We start from the raw sequence: 22,901 nt of genomic DNA, 5'->3' as shown, positions 1-22,901 counted from the left end.
AAAGTTTCACTCTCGTTGTCTATCGTTCGTTTAACATCTCGTTAGTTCTCCCAAAATATCTTCTCCTCTATTTCTTTGGGCTTCTATCGTCTCATCCCTCTCGTCCTTTGATGTTCAGCGATGATCTTTACATTAGCATAACACCGAAGACACGATGAAATTCAAATTTTCTCATAACCGTGACCTTTTCTTTTCGAATAAAAGACACCAATGTGTTACGACGGGTTCTATATTCGAACATAACTTTATTATTATCTTTAAAAATTGTTATTCAATTGATCAACCAACTAGAAAGTAAACAATGATTAAATTAGAAGGAAGAGAAAATTAGAACTTATTTCTTTTTTCTTTTCTCCTTTTTTTTTTTCTTAAACTTAGAAAACTTTCTAACTTTCCATTTAATCTTTTTTTTATTTTTTTCAAGTAATATAAAATCATTAAATAACAGTATAATAAATATATATTTATATATTTTTATTTATTTATTTGTATCAAATAATGCAATAATTTTTATATATATATATATTTATAATTATTAAAAGTTTAAATTTCGAATATTAAAATTATTCGATAACAATACATTTTTATAGATATCTTATTATTAGTATTAAAATCAAAATAATAATTCTTTTTATTATTATTTAATAATGTTCTACGTTTACAAAAAAAAAAAAAAATATGTACCTTCGAAAACTTGCATTTATTTCATTGTAATAAAAATAATTAATTTTAATGTTCAAACAATGAAATAATATTTATAAATTATCAAATGTATCATATTTGTATACGTTAAACGTTTATGATTTATATAAAAGTGATTATACCCTATATGTGTAATATATAATATCATTGGAGATAATGTATGAACAGTTGATTTGTGATAAAGAAGGTAGACATTTAAAGTCCACGTAAAATAAATCGAAAGACAAGAAAGAGGAGCTCGACTTAAACAAATGTTCATTAAGGGGCTTTACGCTTTCGCAATGAATAATGTCTCCTAAGAGATAAACTCAGCTACGCGTACCTCGTACAAATTGATGGACTCGTTTTGAGACTTCATCGTTTATTTTTGCAAACGATAGTACCATACTAAGAAAAAAAAAAAAATAAAAATAAAGTAAAATAAAAGAGAAAAGAAAAGGAAAGAAATACTTTATCTTTTATTTTCTTCTTTTTTTTTTTATTTTTTTTCTTGTTTAAATGATGTGATACATATTATACCGCAGAGAAAACGTGGATTCGAATGTTTCAGAACGCTAAAGCTTCTTACGATTTTAGCAGTAACGATCCATTTCCATATCCAAGATATACGGACGATTGGTTTAACAGGTAAGTTTAATTATTTGTAATTTTATTATTTCATTCTTTTTTTTGTAACATTTTTTAGAATCTTAATTTTTATTAATTTTTTTTTTTTTTTTTTTTTTTTAGAGATTGTTATTTTGAAAGTCAATTTTGTAGGTACTTCAAATTTTATATATTATTAATATTGTCTATATTATTTCTATAATTTTATATTATGCTTAAATTCGTTTAGATTATTTTTCCTATTAATAATTACTCTACATGTTATTAATATTGTTTATATCATTCTTTATATATTATTATTATTATAATTATTGTTGTTTTATATTAATATTGTTTTATATATTTACAGGCAAAACATAACAGCAGTCAAATTTTTTAAGAAAATTCAAACACACACACATAATGTAATACACATACATATATTATAAATGAAAATTATTGTTTTGTTAAACTAATATAAATTTGTCTAAAGTATTTTAAAAATTATAGAACACATGTTTTTGCATTTACGTGCAATATGTATATACATATTTATCTATGTACATATATACATATCTTATTTTGTTATAAAAATTAGAAAAATATTCTTTTTTATAATTTTATATAAAATAAGATATATATGTATATGTATATATATACACAGGCAAAATCAATTCGAACAAACTCTTCGTTATAGCGTCATAACAACGTTAATTAAACGCTAATCATTGATTAAGCTCCCATAATTAGTTCACGGTTCTGTTTAATTATTATTACCGGAAAGTAGATTGAAATGTTGGAAATTGTTTCGAGTTAATATTATTTTTTCTATCAAATAAGAAAATTGCTTCGTTTTCAACGAAAATATAGAATTATTTACATATATTATAAAACTTACGAAACTTCGAAGAAATTTATGTAATCGTTCGAACGATCCTTAATATTATTCGCTCGATCAAACACACAATTTTTGTATTTACGTAAAGAAATCATTCGAGTCGAAATTTTAAATCAATTTATATATCTTTGGATTGCATTTGACAATTTGAAATTATCCGTAATATGACAAGTTTATTAAGAAAAATTTGACATTTTTAATTCTCTTTCATATTTTTCCTTTTTTTTTTTTCCCATAATAATAATCTCTCCTTTTCCTTTGATTGTTAAAATTATTCGTTTTAATAATAGACGTGGAACATTTTTATAAATATATTTCATTATTAAAATAAATAATATTATTATCCAAATAATAATTTTTCAATCGCACTTTATCGTTTCGTTTAAATTAAAAAAAAAAAGAAAATCATTTAAAAAGTAAAAATTTTTTACAAATATTTACATTCATATTAAATTCATTTAATGTTTTAAAAGCTGAAAATAATCAGTTCTTGAAACGTACATACATACATACATACATACATACATACATACATACATACATACATACATACATACATACATACATACATACATACATACATACATACATACATACATACATACATACATACATACATACATACATACATACATACATACATACATACATACATACATACATACATACATACATACATACATACATACATACATACATACATACATACATACATACATACATACATACATACATACATACATACATACATACATACATACATACATACATACATACATACATACATACATACATACATACATATATAAAAATAAAACTATCGATATTTTTAATTAATGATTCTTAATACAATAATTAATATTAACGGTAATATTAAATTATCGATAGTTGAGAAAACACGTTAAACGAATTAATTCGATATCTAAGCAATAATTATCGATGCAAATGACTAATTAATTATTTGTAATTCATTTACCGAAGTCATGGCACCAGATGTGCCGGTGAAGTAGCAGCAGCTCGAGACAATGGGGTTTGTGGTGTCGGTGTGGCGTACGATTCGAAAATTGCTGGAATACGGATGCTGGATCAGCCTTATATGACTGATTTGATCGAAGCGAATAGTATGGGCCACGAACCTGATCTGATCGATATTTATAGTGCCTCATGGGGCCCAACAGATGATGGGAAGACTGTTGATGGGCCACGAAATGCGACCATGAGGGCCATCGTGCGTGGAGTTAACGAGGTACGATCGATATTCTCAGATTTCAATTATATAGGGTGTCTTATGCGATCTAATAAACATAATAACAAAAATTTTCATGTTAGCTTATGTACATTATTCGTTTTACATCAATTTCATCTTTTGAACGATCATTTCTTTTTTTCTTTTTTCTTTCCTTCTTTTTTTTTGTAATTTTCTTTCAATTATAATAAAAAAATAACATAGATATGATTCAATATAAAATATGACACCCTATAATATATCTCTTCATATTACAATTACACAGGGTGTCTAATGTGATTTAATAAACGATAACGAAGATTTTTTTTTCTTTGATTTTTATATATGTACATAGAAATTTACGTCATTCGTTTTACTTCAATTTATCTTACAAACGATATTTGTCTTTACTGTTTGGTATTGTTCTTCAATATAATCAGAAAATAATGAAATTATTCAAGTTTCAACGTGACAGTCTGTGATTGATTTAATTATACGGGGTGTCTTATGATATATGAATTTATGGTTTAAAATTTTTATATACGAAAACATTCGATATAAACATTAACTTTTGTCTGTTTTAAGATTCATTAGAATATTGCCATAAAATTATTGCAGTAATAGATACAAATAAATATTCAGATGATCCAAATATACAAAAAAAAAAAGTTATATTATAATCTCATTTTGAAACATTTGTCCTTATAATTAAAATCTAACGAGTATATTAAAATGTAAATAGGATACTCTGTAATCGATCTCTTCACATTTAAATTATACAAATTGCGTCAATATATATATATATATATATATTTATATACAAAAATATATATGTATATATATAAAATACATGTATTGGTGACCTAAAAACAGAAACAAAGACATATATATATAATCATATATTTTTATATAAAATAATAAACATAAATAATTATCGATGATCCAGATACCCTCTTAATAAAATAAAATCATTATTTTTCGGTTATAATATCAATGAAATAACGAAGATATTAAAATTTATATGAGACATCCTTTATCCAATCATTTTATATTTTAATCATATATGTTGAACCATAAAAAATAACGAGGATATATAAAAATAAATAAATATTGATGAGCCGGATATTCAAAAGAAATTATTTTTAATCATTCAAAGAGAAAAAGAAAAGAATAGAAAAGAAAAGAAAAGAAAAGAAAAGAAAAAAGAAAGAGAAATAATAAAGATATAAAAATGCAAATGAGACAACGGCGTCCATGTCATTATTGAAAACAATCTGTGGACTATACTAACAAAGATTTATGCATACATATACATGTAAATTTTTACACAAAATGATAAACATAAATAAATATCGATAATCCAGAAATTTAAAAAAAATAAAAAAGAAAGAAGAAAGGAAAAAACATACGTCATTTTTGATATAATTAAAAAAAAAAAAAACAAACAAACAAACAAAAAAATAATGAAGATATAAAAATTCATATGAGACACATTGAAAAACATCTCGTTATTTCTTTCTCTTTGAGATCAAAGTGATATTCTTACCTAGCAAGCTGTTGAAAAGAAGCCAACAATTTTTCTATTTTACGAGTAAGATATATACAAATATATGTAGTTCTATATTCCTTTAGAAATCAAGATTGTGGTTTTTCCTTTTGTGAATGAACATGCCCGAATCATTCGAGTCGTGTATCAGAAAAAAAGGAGAGGAAGAAATAAATAAATAAATAAATAAGAAAGAAAGAAAGAAAGAAAGACGGAAAGAAAGACAGAAAGAAAGAAAGAAAGATAGAAAGAAAGATAGAAAGAAAGATAAGAAGATATAAATTAATTAATTAATAAAGAAGGAAATAGAGAAGCAAAGAAGGAAGGAAATAAGTAAATAAATGAATATATAAAGAAGATATATATATATATATATATATATTCGTGACAAGAGAAAGGCCAAATTGGCTCATGGGAATTTTCGACGGACAGGAAGTCCGATGGTTAATATCATGATACGAATAGGTCAACTGATTTCTCAGGAGAACAAATAAAGATTTTCGACGGCAGGACATTAGATATACTGACCCTGATCACTTAAAAATGACTACAGTAGTATTCTAATATATTGGATAACGAATGGATACTATTTTCTTGTTTCTTTTTTATAAGAGAATCCCTTTTTTCTCTTTTCATTTATTTTTCATTCTTTCATTCCTCCTTTCATTCATTCTTTCATTCCTCCTTTCATTCATTCTTTCATTCTTTTTTTTTTCAATCTTTCTTTCATTCTTTCTTTCTCCCTTTCTTTATTCGACTCTCTCTCCTTTATCTTGATTTTCCAAGCACAAATACAAACATTTTCTTTCCCAGGGTAGAAAAGGTTTAGGCAATATTTATGTCTGGGCTTCCGGTGATGGCGGCGAAGAGGACGATTGTAATTGCGATGGATACGCAGCGAGTATGTGGACCGTGAGCATAAACAGTGCCATTAACGATGGTCAAAATGCCCATTACGATGAAAGTTGTTCTAGCACGTTAGCTTCGACCTTTAGTAATGGCGCGAAAGATCCTAATACCGGTGTGGTGAGTATGAACACTTTAATTATTTTTTTCTTCTTTTTCTGTTCTCTTCTTTTATTTTTTTTAAATTTGTTTTTCATCAACGATTATAATATATGTGCGTGTGTGTATGTATATATATATATATATATATATGTATGTATATGTATATATATCGAATAGATTCTTATATATATATTCATTTAATAACATTTTATAACAATTTGCTTAATAATAATAAAAAAAAGTACTTACATTGAAACGAAATTACATCAAATTTATATTGAAACAATAAGATTAGCAACTCGTAAGACTTATCGTTAGACGTTGATCTCTAATGGTCTATACTCTGCTACGACCTAACTACGACTAACGTAATAAACAAAACTAAACGAACAGAACATAGAAGGAATATAAACACAGCGGTCACATTATCAGACGAAAATCGATGATATAAATATTTACATAAGTCCTATTTTCAAATGAGTAATAATCTTTAATAAGATTAATTTAATCGATTTTTATTGTCTTATTATCACCATTATTATTAAAATAAGATTAAATTCAATTAAAAGTAAATTTCCTATTAAATTATTATTATTATTAATATTATTAAAACAAGATTATATGAAATAATGATGAACGAACGTAATTATTTTTATTATTAAACATAAAATCTAAAGAAAAGAGTGAGAAAGAGAGAAAGAGAGAGAGAGAGAGAGAGAGAGAGAGAGGGAGAGAGAGAGAGAGAGAGAAGATAGGAAAAAAACTTTCATTCGTTGATTGCGATAACATTGATGTTTCGGTTAATAAAAGATATTAATTAAGATAGATAAACGATCTTACAGCAAGTCTCTTGCGGTACGTTATGGTCATTTATCTTACTGTGATAAATCAATGTTCTGTAGCACGAAGTGCATTTATCAAATTTGTTTCGCGTGCGTACAACGAATTCATTTGTATCATCATGGCTAGAATAAAAGTCAATCTAATAACGATAATAACACGAAAGACGATAAATGTCAACGATACGATTGATGACAATTAATTTTAAACGATGGATAATCTTAGTTATATATATATATATGTAGTTAAAGATATTAAAAATCTATTCTTTTTCTTTTTTTCACAATTTTTTGTGTTATTAACAAATCAATATTCATACAGCAATTATTGTTTTGTTTATAATAATTTTATAAAAATTATAATAATAAAATTTACGTTTACAATAATTCTTATGAAGATTAAAAAATTAAAATTCTATTAGTCTATACAAATGAAAATTATAAAAGTACATTTGCGCGTTCTTCCTACGTAAAATAAATTATACAAGTCCATGGAGAGAGGGGCTAGGGAAATAAAGATAAAAATAAAAATAAAAATAGAAAAAAATTAAGAAGATAAAAAAATATAAATATAAATATAACAAACGTTATTTAAATAAACCGATCGATATTGAAAGATAAAAATATAAGAGACACAATGTATAAAGTTGAATTGAGTCAGATGAATAATTATAACGTTTGTAAGTCTTTGCCATCTTACTGAAAATAGATTACTTTTCAATGTTTGCCATAGTATCTATAAATAAATATTAATAAAAAAGAAAGAAGTAACAGAAAAAGAAAGACGTAGGTTGATCATTATATCGTTCACCCACACACACACACACACATATAGTAATTCATAATCCACGATCGTATATTGAAATATCATTTATAAAGAGTATATAATTTTCTTTCTTCTTCGATATACATATGTCATTGTATTGTTGGTTAAAACAGAAACGATATTTTTAATGCGTTCGATCATTCCACTCTAAAAGCTTTACTTGGCAACAGCTTTCGATCTTTCCACCCACATAATTTTTTTTTCATTCATCGAGGTAGGAATAAAGCTTCCCTATAAGCTTCAAGACATGAGTTTTACATTATGAATTTCAAAAATCAATCTTTCTGAACGTCACTTCTTTTGTTATTTCTAATCCATTGAATCGTTTTTGATCTTTCTCTACGTCGATTCATATCTTTTGACATTATCTTTCAAGTACTATATACTATGATAAATTTTTTTTTTTATATACTTAAATATATGTGCCATGTAAAAATAATATCAAGTTATAATTATTATAAGAAGATATTAAAAAATGTTGCTTAAAGTAACAATTCTTTTTCTTTCAGTTTAATCTGTTTATTAATCATTTTTTTTTCTTATGTTTATAATAAATTAACACATGCAACAATTCCGTGAAAAATAAAATAAATTAAAAAAAAAAACAAAAAAAAGAAATAAAATATAATTATGAAAATAAAATTATAAGATTAAAAAAAAAAGAAAAAGAAATAAAAGGCATAAACGTGATTTAAACGAACTCCCGTGCGATATAAAATATAATTGAAACAAATCCGATCTAAAATAAATGACATAGAGATGATTTAAAAACAAATCTTCGATTAAATAAATAAAAAAATAAATGCGTACTTGATCAAAATAATTTTCTAATGTCGATACGAAGTGTTTAAATTAAAATTATGATTTGTTTTTTAGGCTACGACCGATCTTTATGGGAAATGTACGACGACTCATAGTGGAACATCCGCTGCGGCGCCGGAAGCTGCTGGGGTGTTTGCTTTGGCCCTCGAAGCCAAGTGAGTTTACCAAAGTTCTTTTAATATTTTCCCTTTTAAATAGAAAGAACGTTAATTATGCTGCTAACGTTTCACTTGGAAAAAAATTAACATAAAAGCTTACATTCCAATTATAATCATAATTCGTTTTAATCGTTCCTTAAAAAAAGATATTAAAATATATATATATATATATATATATATAGTTATATGGGATGACTCATATCAATTTTGACAAATTGTTTGCCTAGAAAAAAAGAAAGTAATTGTTCATTTATTGTAATTGTTTGCCTAGAAAAAAAGAAAGTAATTGTTCATTTATTGTAAGAAATATTTAATTATTTTAGTCTCGTAAGAAAAAAAAAAAAAAAGAAAAAAAAGAAAAGAAAGAAAGAATTATGAAAATTTTTCAATGAAATATTGCGGTTTATTCTTAAAAACTTTTCATGTTAAAAGTTCATTCGTTGTAATCTCGACAAGTTTAATAAAAATGTATTAACTATATGAAAAATTCTAAAAGTAGAATATTTTTTTACTAATCCGCTTTTATATCTTAATGATATAAACGATTTATTGTTATCATTGTTAGCATGTTCATGATAATGAAACTAATACGCCGACGTGAATAAGCTGCATTGCGACGATCATTTCGGGCACGCAAGTAATATAATTTCACCTTTTTTTTTTCTTTTCCGGTGAATTCAAGCGAACTCAACAATTATAAATTCAATTAGCAATGATTACTATGGTAGTTAAGAGAATTATTTTTTTATTCACTGAATAAGTTCAAATCAAAGTATAATATAATTTAAACAATTTTACATATTACATATTATATTTCATTTTATATTTTGTTCAATTAAATTTTTTATATAAAATTACTCAAGTTGTTTAAAAAGAAGATAATTAAAATCTCGTTAATAATGTTTGTTTCGTAAATTTTACTTTCACTCGCACGTAAAAAAGAATTCATTATTTATTTAATATATTTCTCAAGGTAATATTTTCACAAGTAGCCAATCATATCAGTTCACAGTTGACTTGGAGGGACATTCAACATTTGACGGTATTGACCTCAAAAAGGAATTCGTTGTTCGATGCTAAAGGAAGATTTCATTGGACTATGAACGGCGTTGGACTGGAATTTAATCATCTCTTTGGTTATGGTGTTCTTGATGCAGGCGCTATGGTGGCCTTGGCTAAAAAATGGAAAACCGTACCTCCTAGATATCACTGTGAAGCTGGTTCTGTCATCGAGCCACAGTTAGTACTATCTAATGTATACTAATGAATTAAAAATATATTTGATATTAGACAAATAAAATTAGATTACTTTTTCATCGGTAATTTTATTAAATATAACGAGTTATATGAATATTCGAAATAATTAATAGAATCATAAGAAATATTTGAAGTAATTTTATTATATAGAAATAAAAATAAATATTTATTAGTATTTATTTTTTAACAATCATAAAAAATTATTAATAGTATTAATAAATTGACTTCAAATCTTTCCGATGGTTCTATTAATTTTTTTTATATTATATATTATAAAATTTTGTATATTTTGACAAAAATTATTGTTTGGAATAACTGTTCGTATTTTTTTTGTTTTGTTTTTTTTTATTTAATATTATTTAAAAATTATATCACATTTTTAAAAAGAGATAATTGTTTATATGTTCAAGTATTTGTAAAAATAAGATTTTCTACGTATTATTACGCCTTCGTATTCTCTCTTTCATTTATTGAGTAACGCACGAATCGAATTAAAGCACCGTAATAATGTTATTATTTACGGACCGTCGAGTATCGATTTAAAGGAGCCTGCTATCTCCCGGCAGAAGTTTAGCCTTTATTCTAGCTTTCGCAAATCCAATGGTTTCGAAGGAATTAGATGGAATTATTTTGGTGTGTTAAAAATTTCCTATGATTATTATTTCACCGTATTACTTTTCAATATCTTTAAAATAGAAAAAAGTTTAAAAAATATTGAAATTATAAAAAAAGTATTTCTATTAAAAGAAAAAAAGAAAAAAAAGAAAAAAAGAAGAAAAGAAAAAAATAGAAGGAAAAAAGAAAAGATTATATAAAATGAATTAATAGGTCATGTTTTTGTTTACGTCGTGATGCATAAATAAACTGATTAATTAAAAATATAATATTAGATTTAGAAAGAGAATTTTAAAGAGATCTTAAAATTCTCTCTCTCTTTCCCTTTCTTTTTTTTTTTTTATAAATCAAACGATAAAATTAATTAATAGATCATGTTTTACGTCGTGATGTATAAATAAACTAATTAATTAAAAATAATAATATTAGATTTAGAAAGAGAATTTTAAAAGATTTTAAAATCCTTTAAAATTCTCTCTTTCTCTCTCATTCTCTTTCTTTTTTTTATAAATCAGACGATAAAATTAATCAATACATAAATATTTATATATTAACAATTGATTTCATATATTGAAATTAATTTAATTAATTCGTAAATTTAATTCGTATATAAATCCAATGAGATAAATATTATAATTATGATAAAAATTACGTATTAATTCAATTCAATTTTCTACGAGACGAACGAAAATAATTTTTATAACTTTTTATATGTATATATATATTTTTTTTTCTTTCTTTTCTAATAGAGATAAAAATTTTTAGATGCAATTGCTTTAATTGATGAAAAAAAAAAATTTTTTTTCTAATCGCGTACGATAATTTTGATAATGAAGTAAGAAAGAGAAAAAAAGAAAAAAAAAACAAAAAGAGAGAAGGAAAAAGAAAGAAAAACCAATGATTTTTTGTTCTCTCTCCTTCTCTCTCTCTCTTTTTTTTTCTTCCAGTTGACCGAAGAAATTCAATAAAGGACCTCACTCTCACGTTTGGCTCTTGAATTTTTATAGGAAAGTTACCAGTGAACGGTCGTTTCTGTTGAAAATCAAGACCGACGCATGTGCTGGCACGGAATATGCTGTTAACTACTTAGAACACGTTCAAGCTGTTATTTCCGTAAATGCTACTCGTCGAGGAGATCTCGAATTGTTTCTAACTTCGCCAATGGGAACTAGGTATGTCATATAGAATGTATATGTGTCCTTTAAATTCACATTTACAAGTGTATTTTGAATGCCACATTTAATGGTTTTAATACGGAACAATAAGCTATTGTAACACGTTAAACGAATAATACCTTAACATAAATGAATTATTATTTATTCGTAATTCCATTCATTATTCTGACAAATTTTACAATAAATTAAATTTTATATATTATTAAATTATTTTTAATAAGTTCATACATACGCATACACACACACACACGCACACATATACATACACGATGATATTTATTTAATTAAATAAACATCTATCAAATTATATTTTACAAAAAGAAAAAAAAAAAGATAAACTTTATAAAATATTGACAAATTTATAAAGTGATATGATATTTTTTTGTTTTTTTTTTTAAATTTCTGAACACATGCGCTTGTAATTTGAAATGAATCCAATTGGAAACATTGAAAATGAAATGATCTTACAAAAAGAAAAATTCATTCAACTATTGACTTTTTCGAAGGTCGATGATATTAAGTCGCAGAATCAACGATGACGACCACAGAGATGGATTTACGAAGTGGCCGTTCATGACAACTCATACTTGGGGCGAATATCCTCAAGGAACTTGGCTGTTAGAGGTACAAAGTTTTTATTTCTTTTCTTGAAATGTCAAAGGTCAAGGTTTTCATACTTTCAATTAAAATCTCATCCCATAAGCATAAAAGTACGAAATGACGTATAGTCGACGACAATACGCTTTTACAAAATTATATTGTCAAAAGTGATATGACTATAAGAATAATCATTTATATAAAAAAAAAAAAATACTAAGAAAAAATATATTGCCACAAGAGAATATTGTGTTTTTTATATCTTTTTTTTTTTTTTTTTGAACTCTTTAATATCATCTTATAAATAATAAGTCGATAAAGAAGGTATTATATTATACCAGAGGTTCTCAAACTTTTTTATCTTTTTAATACAATTTTACACTTTTCACAATTATCTTGGACATTAAAAGTATAATATTATAAAAAAATGTTAATCCTTTAATTAATAAATTATATTACTTAGTAATGATCGGTGATCATTTTAATTTCTTTTTTCTCTTCTTTCTAAATTGATAAAACTAAATTAATAAAATCTCATTTAATATTATAAACTAAATTGAACCAATGTCCAATTGATTAATTTTTCTTTTTTCTCCTCTCCACCTCCCCCTTTTTCTTTTCCATTTCTTTTCTCCATTTATTTTTTAATTAATAACTATAATTTCATTCGCGACATGTCGAATAAATTTTACGGTCATATCAATGAAAACCATATATAATTGAAAATTGCCGTTTCTACGTAATGAAATTATTTTTGTACGTAGAACGTGCATTGCCATCAACCTTATTACTTTTTTTATTTCGATGATATGCATTTTTATTGTAGTAATAAGGATGATATCGTGTTATAGGTTAGCTTAAACTCGCAAATACCTCAACATGGTTGGATTAGAGAATGGACATTGATGTTACACGGTACCAGAGAACCACCATATACTGGATTACCAGCTGCAGATCCATATTCGAAATTGGCAATTGTGAAAAAGGCCCACGAAGAACGTTCGAGTGCGATGTAACGATAAACGACCGACATTTCATATGGCCGCTCGAAATTGAAAATGTTCACGCGAAATTTATAATTTTTTTTCTTTTTTTTTTTCTTTTTTTTTCTTTTTTTTCTTTATCTTTTCCTTCACGCATTCGCGTTCTCGAGAACATCAATATTAATCTTCATTAAATCTTACATACTTCTCTAAAATTTCTCTCAAATTCGCAAAGAGACGAAAACAAAAGAAAAAACCAGAAACAGAAAAACAAAAAGAAAGAATAGCTTTTTACAACTTCCATTTTTAAATTGATTTATAGGAACATTTTTTTCGAGCTGACGCGTTAGGAAAGAGTTTTCAAATAAAATAAATAAAAAGAAAAGTGCGACGAAATTCGACGAACGACGAACGACAAATTTAACGTAACAAAGAATAAATAAGAAACAGAAATAAAACAAAAAAAAAAACAAAAAAAAGAAGAAAAAAAAACAAAAAAAGAATTAATAAAAATCCATTTATTCAACTTACACAATATGGAAAAGATTTATGGAACGTTAAAAACAAAAAAGCAACAATAATAATAATAATAATAATAATAATAATAATAATAATAATAATAATAATTATAATTACAATATTAATAATAATAATTATTATAATAACACAAAAAAAGAATATGCACATACATATGTCATAAACGCGCGTTTTTGGCTCGTATGAGAAAAAAAATATGTCCAGTAAGAGTGAGAGAAAGAGGGAGAGAGAGAGAGAGAGAGAGAGAGAGAGAGAGAGAGAGAGAGAGAGAGAGAGAGAGAGAGAGAGAGAGAGAGAGAGAGAGTGTGAGAGAGAGAGAGAAATTGAAATTGAAATTTAATAAAGATCTATAATAAACGAAATGATTCAATCGAAAATTTAATTTATTCTATTTCAATGGTAACGAATTTGAGCCTGACGCGCGCGTAGTAGTCTTTTTGGGAACAAAAATAATTTATTGTGTAAAAGAAAGTCGTGCTCGTTAATTTAACGAGCCCGTCCAAAAAAAATTTTAGCAGAGATATTCCATTAAATTCGTTCGGTAGCGGAGTTTCATGGTGTGTTTAGAGTTGACAGCAATGATTATGAATGCGAAAGAGAGAGAGAGAGAGAGAGAGAGAGAGAGAGAGAGAGAGAGAGAAAGAGAAAGAGAAAGAAAGTTTGTATGAGAGCATGAGAGAGAAAGAGAAAGAGAAAGAAAGTTTGTATGAGAGCATGAGAGAGAAAGACAAAAGATCTGTGCCGGTCCAGGCGTGCCAACGTTCGAGTTTATAAATAAAATCAAATTAACAAAATTTTAAAATTTAACAATATTAAAACTTAACTAACAATATTGCTTAGATCTATTCAACGAATCACTTATGATTTTAATTTGTTAATTGCATTAAGATGTCGACCTTTTTTCTTTGAGGTATTTTTTTGTTTTTTTTTTATAGTGGAAATAAGAAAAAAAAAGATGGAGAAGAAACTTTCATTTTACGATTTAAAAATAATAGTTATTTCCATGATTTAAAACGTGAGTAATAGTTAGTAAACGTGAGTAATAGTACTTTGACTCCTCTAATTGTTTTGATATATTTATATTAGGTTATATATATATATATATCGTTGAAAAACAGATTTTAATATCTTGAATGTTAAATGTACAGGATGAATTGTATATTCATAAAATTCATAATTAAAATGATAATCTAGAAAATGTAGGGTGTATTACATGTGCAAACATCTTTTTAAATTATACGTATAGTTGAGATAAAATCTTTAAGATCTATTAATGTGCGATGATAAAGTTTTTTTTTTTTTTTTAAATGATATCGTGTAATACGATTCACCCTGTATAAAAAAAAAAAAGATGATTGTGTATTTAATTAATAATATAAAAAAATAACTTATGATGTATTCTAATCTCATCTCTATATTTTTCGAATTCTTCTTTACCAATCAATACTTCTCTTCCTTTTTCGATCATATTATTTATATAATAAGTAACAAAGAAATTTTTAACGCTAAATAAGTAATAATAGTTTGATTATAGAAATCGTAGGTGTAATCAACTAAATCAAAAAAAAAAAAAAAAAAAAAAAAAAACAAGAAAGAAAAACAAGAACAAATTAATTTCTTGTTAAGAGAAGTCCTAATAAAACGCACGAATTTTTCTAAACGACGTATATATGCATATCTATTATTATATTGTTTTATAAAATATTACATTGAAAAATGTTTATAATTTTATAAAAACGATCATACTCTCATTGCTCACTCTGAAGATTAATGAAAGAAAGGACCAGAATACATATCGACGATGATTCAAAAATCTATTTTACTATTTTGCACAAACTAATCGTAAAGAGTTAATAATTTTTTTTATCAAATGTTAGATTAAGGGATTACGCCATTTTAGAATTTTATAAGAAATTCGATATTCCTTTTCTCCATCTATTTTCTAACATCCCGAAATATTCAAACATTTATAATGATTTTTGACGATTTTTACTTAAGTAATATAAAAAAAATAAATTAATTATTAAATAGATAGAACATATTAAAATCATTTGATCGTCATATTTTTATAATATTTTAATTGTTAATTCTAATTAATATTATTTTAAAGTATCTTCAACAAATCTCTTACACAAAACAAATGCACACACATTAATTAAAAATAACATAGATCGAAAATGAAATGTTTAAATTCCAATAATGGTGAAATCTTTTAATTAATACTTGAATCTATTATAAACAAAATATGTAATGAGTCCAGAAGACTTAAAAAAAAGAAAAATAAAAAAAAAACGTCGATGTTTGCACGCATGGACCAGTTTGATCAAAGAACGTTATCGATAAAATGTTATTTAAATTTTCAATTTTAAATATAAATTTTCGCTTTCGCTTAAATTATCAATGATTTATTAGAATAAACGAAAAGAAAAATGATAAAGATTCGAGATATAGTATATGTACTTATTTAGTATACTATAAGTGTTGTACGCGTGATTATCAAAGTTTCTATTTTATAAAGCTAATATAGGTGTTGCAAAACACCTTTAGCTAGAGTTCACGGTCGAAGATCACCTTACCGTGTTTACATTGTTCTAACGCTTTATCCAGTTAAGCTATATAGTGATTGGCTGTTAATGAAAGGTTTCCTATGAAACATTAGACTTCTTTTAAATTAACTCTTAAATTGTCTCAACGAATATACATGCAGTAGAACCATTAATATCATTTCATTTTTACAATTAATTATTTTGAAACATTATTTTTATTATTGCAGACAAACTAAAATATTATTTATACAATATTTCTATTATGATAGAGAAAATGTTTAATAATAATTTAATCTAAAATTTTATTTTTATTATTACAAATGAAACAAAATGTTATATATACGATATATCTGTTATTATAAAAAATGTTTGATAATGAATTAATCTAAAATTTTATTTTGATCATTATAAAAACAATGAAACATTATGTATGAAATATTTGCTACAATGCATGCTTGATAATGAATTATTATAAAAAGAATAAAACATTAGATATGACCTAATGATATCAGGTATAATCTAATAAACTAATAACAATGACAAATGAAATATAATGTTCAATGTTCAGATAATAAAGGTTCTACTGTACTATATGAAATACTGATTGTTTAATTTAAGAAAGAAAGAAAAAAAAGAGAAAAATTTTCTCTCATTGAATGTGAGATAATAATGTGTTCTCATTATTATTTTATTGTTTTGCTTCATACACTTAAACCAGATATTTCTTTGTTAAAAACCACTAAAGTGTGGTTTGAAAGTTGGAAAAAAGAATAATAATACGCATAATACTTCAAGTTACCTCTAGCTATTAAACTGATGTTTGTTGCTGCTCGTTAATCAGATTAAATTGGAAATAAAGAAAGAAAAATGTGAATAAATGTATACGCTTGTAAGTATGAATGTACGTATGAGAGAGATAAAGGAAGAAAGAGAATTTAGAAATATATATATCTATTTTCATTCTCGTTTTAAAGAGTCACCAAAAGATATGCAAAAAAAAGTCACGAAGTCTACAGATAAACTTTATGTAGGTATATTAGAGAGATGTAAAGATCAGAGTTTGAAAAGATATATCTATATATAAATATAAATATACATATACATAAATAATACATACTATATATTATAGTTAAAATACATTTAATCAAAACCTCATTCTGTACATGATGTACGTGACGACGTTGACGACAACAATAACAACAACAACAACAACAACAACAACAACAACAACAACAACAACAACAACAACAACAACAACAACAACAACAACAACAACAACAACAACAACAACAACAACAACAACAACAACAACAACAACAACAACAACAACAACAACAACAACAACAACAACAACAACAACAACAACAACAACAACAACAACAACAACAACAACAACAACAACAACAACAACAACAACAGTAACAATAACAACAAAAAAAAATAAAATGTTTATTTTTTGGCCTGCATCGTTTTTATATAATATACCTTCTCAAACACATACCTGTTATTCTAACGAATTTAATTTTGCAAGTTGAATACATGAATATACATACGTTCATTGATATTTGTAACATCATAACGACATCATAACATACAAAGAGTTTAATTAACATTGTAGAGTTTAGATTAAATCGTTAGCTTCGCTCGTAATCGTGTTATATCACTTTGAAACTGTCCATCGAATGAACAATATCGTAAGGTAAGTGAGAAACGTGATATGCATATAAATAAGAATTATAGGATTAAATATGTTAAACCTAACAATATAATAAATTATATTGTTCAAATAGATATTCCTTTTGTTGATAATCTCTTTTGTATTATTGTTAATTCTAAATTCTCTTTCTTTTAAAAAACTTAAAATGGCTAAATATAATAATAATTATAAATACATACATACGTTTCTATTTTGTTTTTCTTTTCCAAAAAATATAATATATATAATATTATATTATAATTTAATTATTATTAGATTCAGTCATTTTTATTTGTCGAAAAAAAATGTATTAAATATAATTATTATATCCCTATATATATTCATACCCATATATAGTGTACGTGTATATATATATATATATATATATATATATATATATACACACATACATAATTTTTGTTTAAAAATTAAGTAAAATTGATTCGCAAAAAAAAAAGAAAAATAAAATTATTATATATCAAAGTTTTTAACTATCAAAGTTTTACATACGAAGTTTTTCGTAAAACATACAAAAGCTTCGTATATATATATATATATATATATATATACTTACAACGAATATAGTGAAGCGATAAAAAATGAAGGTGATTTTTGAGAACACAAAGGAATGACGTTCACGTTAATCATACACTCGAGACATAATTATAATTAATAATAAATTAGAACTTTCTCTTTATAAAGATAAGAACAATGGCGTGGATACTGTAAAGCTTATGAGAGCTTTCGAAGATTGTACAAGAGCACCACTATAGAAAAATCCTTTTCTTTTCACATTGAAAATCTTTCGGATATACTAACTACGAAAATATATCAATAAGATTACAAAGTCGGATAAAAGTATCATTAATGTCTCAATTAACATATAACGCGATGTATCTCGATGTCAATGATTAAAATATATATATTACACATATATATATATCTTATGTATATTTTATATGTATGTTCAATATGTATATATTTGTATATATTTTTACACATATGTATTACTATATATACTTTCCTATGTATTCTTATGTATATTCTCCATTTATATATTCTTACGTATATTTTACAAGTATATTTTGTATATATGTAATCTTACGTATATTTGGTGTATATATATATATAAGTTAATAGATATATGTACGTACATTGGTTTGTTCTCGAGCCAACATGGAAAGATGGCTACACGTTCGATATGTAAGAGAGAAAGATACTCTTTTCGAAGATATCATTTTTACGATCGTTTCATTACTTCGACCTCGGCATGCTCTTTACGATGACGTGAGTTCCTTGCATAGAGACGTCCTATAACCAACCGATCGATAAATTACAAATTAAAAATGTACGAAGTTTCATCTTTTAAAATGGCTCAATCGATTATACATGCATATATATATATGTGTATTAATACAAATATGAAATAATATAATAATTTTTATTCAGTTTTCTTACGAAATTTTTATAATAACGTTTAATATAATACAATTATTTGTTAATTTCATTTTTACCGATTGTATGTAAGTTGGGTCACTCAACTGCGTTTTTGCTTTTATTATATTTGATATATATATATATACACATATATATATATATATATATATATGTATATGTGTATGTATGGATACGTATGTAAGTTACGAGGAGCTTTTTTTATCGGGTCGTAATATAAAAACGTTATTCTATATGACGATGAAAATCTTTACGAGTTGATTTTAATCAATATCAATGTTTAATGCGCTTGTAACAATTTTTTTTTTTTTTATAACGAACACTGTTAGCTATAAAATGAAGATTACATCTAGGTTAGAATTTATGAAATGATTTAATGATATTATTATACCTTAATGAAGAATACGCATAACTATATTTTTATTTGTATAATATATATTTTTTTTTTTATAAATGATAATATTAACGAATATATTATAATTATTATCTTTTATGAAATATTTGTAATAATTTTTTTGGGACGATCATATTATATGTATAAGAGATTACCTTGCCAGAATACGTTAGCTACGTTAGACGAACGTGAGCGTGTTTATGATTCATTTAAAGATCGAATTACCAGCTGCGAGAGGTTAGTAAATACGTTTTGATATAGACGATCATCCGTTTCTCTGTAGAATCGAGGTGATTGTGATACGAGAGATGACAGGGAGGACAACGCGTGGGACTAAAGCTTTAATCGAATGACGTGCCTTGTGTATTCTATGACGCAGCCTGCAAGTAAATTCACGTCCAAAGAGAAATTGTCCTAACGTCGAAAGCTTCGAGAGACCGTGAAATATTTAATAAGATTAGGATCACGAAATAATTGATTATTATTAAAGAAAATATTTAATAAATTTATTCAAAAATCAATTTAATCGAATTGAAATTATTTATCCTATAAATAATATCATTCGATATTATTTACAATAAAATTATTCAAATCAGATTAAAACGATCGATATAATTTATATCAGATAATTCTAAAATCACACACACATATATATGTATATATATATTTTCATTAATTTATATAAGATAATAATTTATATAATTTATATCAGATAATCATAAATTCTTTATATTAATCATAAGATAAAATAGATATTTAAAATAATTTCAATGGATTATATTCAAACAAAATTAAAACTAACCTAATTTATATTAAATGATCTAAATTTTGCTTAAAAACGAACTGATATTATATATTTCTATAAACGTAATAAATATCATTCGATAACATTATGATCGACGATTAATAATTATAAATGTATATAAATCAATGAAAAAAAAAGAAAAAGAAAAAAAACAATAAAGAGATTTCGAAATGATGTATGTATTAACAACGACGATTATTGAATGTTAGGAATGATTTTGAATATCGAGAAATCACGAAGGCTTTAGGAGAACGAGAACTAAAACAGGACCTTTCGCTGGAAGGCCTAAGATGTGAGTGAGATAGATAAATGTCATACAGAGAGAGAAAGAGAGAGTAGGGTAGACTTCGATGATACCGGAGTGGGGGTAAAAGCGCAAGGAGTGGGGAGAGACCGCGAGACAGTACGATCGCGCGGTAGTTGAGTCCTGACTAACAGTCCGCGTGTTACCTCGAACCGTTAAACAGGTGTTGTGTTTTTAGAATCTTCGTTAATACAAAATAATATATACATATATATGTATATGTATATATATATATATATGTGTATGTATATATGTATGTATGTATATTAAAGATAATAATTTACACGTGGAAATATTAAACATTGATGTTTCAACAATGTTTCTCATCGGTTTTAGAATGGTGACGTTTATGAACGAAATATGCATTTGTGAATTTTAAAAGCTTAGAAAAGACGAACTAAAAAGCGAAGGAATCGAAAAAAGACGAAAGAAAGAAAAAATAAAAAAGAAAATAAACGAAGGTTCGGCTAATTGAATCTGCGTCGTTGTAGAGATCGTTGGAAGAAAGGTAAGAAATGAAACTTGATTTACGATATTATTTATATCTATTAATTTAATTGCTTTATGTTAAATCGAAGTATTTTCTTTTTTTTTTTTTGTTCGATTTGTACAAATTAATTATATCGCAAGTGATCGTTACATAATATGTTTAATAAGGAAATTTATTTTCGCATATTTGTAGGTTAAAGCGCGAAGAAGTTTTCGAATGAAAGTTTCTTTTGTTTTATTCGTCTTTTCATTTTTTTTTGTTCTTTTTTATTTTTCATGAATCCTCCTCGTACATACTTTCATTCCGTTTTTCATTAATCATTAAAGTTTCGCTAAAAGTTATCTCGCTTACCTCGATGCTCTTTGATAATAATGCTTTTTGATTGAAATAAACTGATGAACGAAGAAAAGAAAAAATTTTAATGAAAAGTCAGTTTGATACGAATTTCAATCCGATTGAAGTTTGTACTTTATCGAGTTTTGTAATAAATTGATCGATAAAATAGAGATCGTAAACGTCGCATCGTTTAATTTATTTTTTTAATTTCTAAATTCACAAATAAAAATATTACACATTTTATAATAAAATATTATACATTTTAGATATATTCAATTTAGAGAAAAATTATTCAAAATGATCTACGAAAGCATATATTATTTATACTGTAATCATTATTTCTTTAAAGGTTGTTTCAGACTGATAAGCTGTTCTCCATAATTGTAATAAAAATGAATCTTTTCAGATCTTTACCGATTTTTTTCAATAGTCGATAAGTTAGTAATCTGTACTAAAAAATTTAATTCTTTATCTTCTTTTCTTTATTTCGAATCAACAATGAGAAAATTTATATCGTACAGTGGTTCTCACATCGTAAGCGCTTATAGAGAGACGTAAAATCCAAATTTATTATTAATAATTGCGATTTATAATTATAATTATTTACAATAAGATAACATTGTGATTTCAAGATCGTATAAACGTACGTATAAACGATGAAATATAATATATAATTTTATATATATTATTCAAGAAGTAAGTAAGAAAATTATTACAATAATTATTAAATAAGATTATACATAACCTTTAAAAACACGTAAGAATTTTATAGTGCAATAAATCGCTAATAATAATTTATTTCGTTGGAATCGCCGAACAAAACGAAATAAAACTTTTCGTGATAGGGGATAAGCCGGATAAAAGTACAAGATGAAGTAACGAAAAATAAAAAACAACAAATTAAAAACAAACTCTGTTACCCCTCCCTCTCTCTCTTTCTCTCATCTCTGTCTCTTCTTGTTTTTGTTTTTCACTCTCTGTCACTCGCTCTCTCTCTCTCATCTCTGTCTCTTTGTTTTTGTCTTTCTCTCCCTTTCTCTCACTCCTTCTCTCTCTCTCTCTCTCTCTCTCTCTCTCTCTCTCTCTCTCTTTCTCTTTCTTT

The 22,901-nt window shown here is 25.3% G+C and overlaps 1 protein-coding gene across 1 annotated transcript in view; it reads left to right on the top strand.

The window, feature by feature from the left end:
- LOC124427840 (neuroendocrine convertase 2) overlaps positions 1-14,567 on the top strand; it is a 34,747-nt gene extending 20,180 nt beyond the window's left edge. The window contains exons 5-12 of the mRNA XM_046971203.1: positions 1,253-1,329; positions 3,167-3,431; positions 5,770-5,982; positions 8,506-8,606; positions 9,615-9,848; positions 11,489-11,653; positions 12,163-12,280; positions 13,105-14,567. Of these exons, the coding sequence (XP_046827159.1) occupies positions 1,253-1,329; positions 3,167-3,431; positions 5,770-5,982; positions 8,506-8,606; positions 9,615-9,848; positions 11,489-11,653; positions 12,163-12,280; positions 13,105-13,269 (1,338 nt within the window). The 3' untranslated portion in view covers positions 13,270-14,567. The remainder of the gene's footprint in view (positions 1-1,252; positions 1,330-3,166; positions 3,432-5,769; positions 5,983-8,505; positions 8,607-9,614; positions 9,849-11,488; positions 11,654-12,162; positions 12,281-13,104) is intronic.
- The last annotated feature ends 8,334 nt before the right edge of the window (positions 14,568-22,901 follow it).

Source organism: Vespa crabro, chromosome 11 (assembly GCF_910589235.1).
Source record: "Vespa crabro chromosome 11, iyVesCrab1.2, whole genome shotgun sequence".
Classification (NCBI taxonomy): Eukaryota; Metazoa; Arthropoda; class Insecta; order Hymenoptera; family Vespidae; genus Vespa; species Vespa crabro.
Note: the sequence above shows the minus strand (reverse complement) of the source record. Positions and strands in the feature narration are given on the sequence as shown.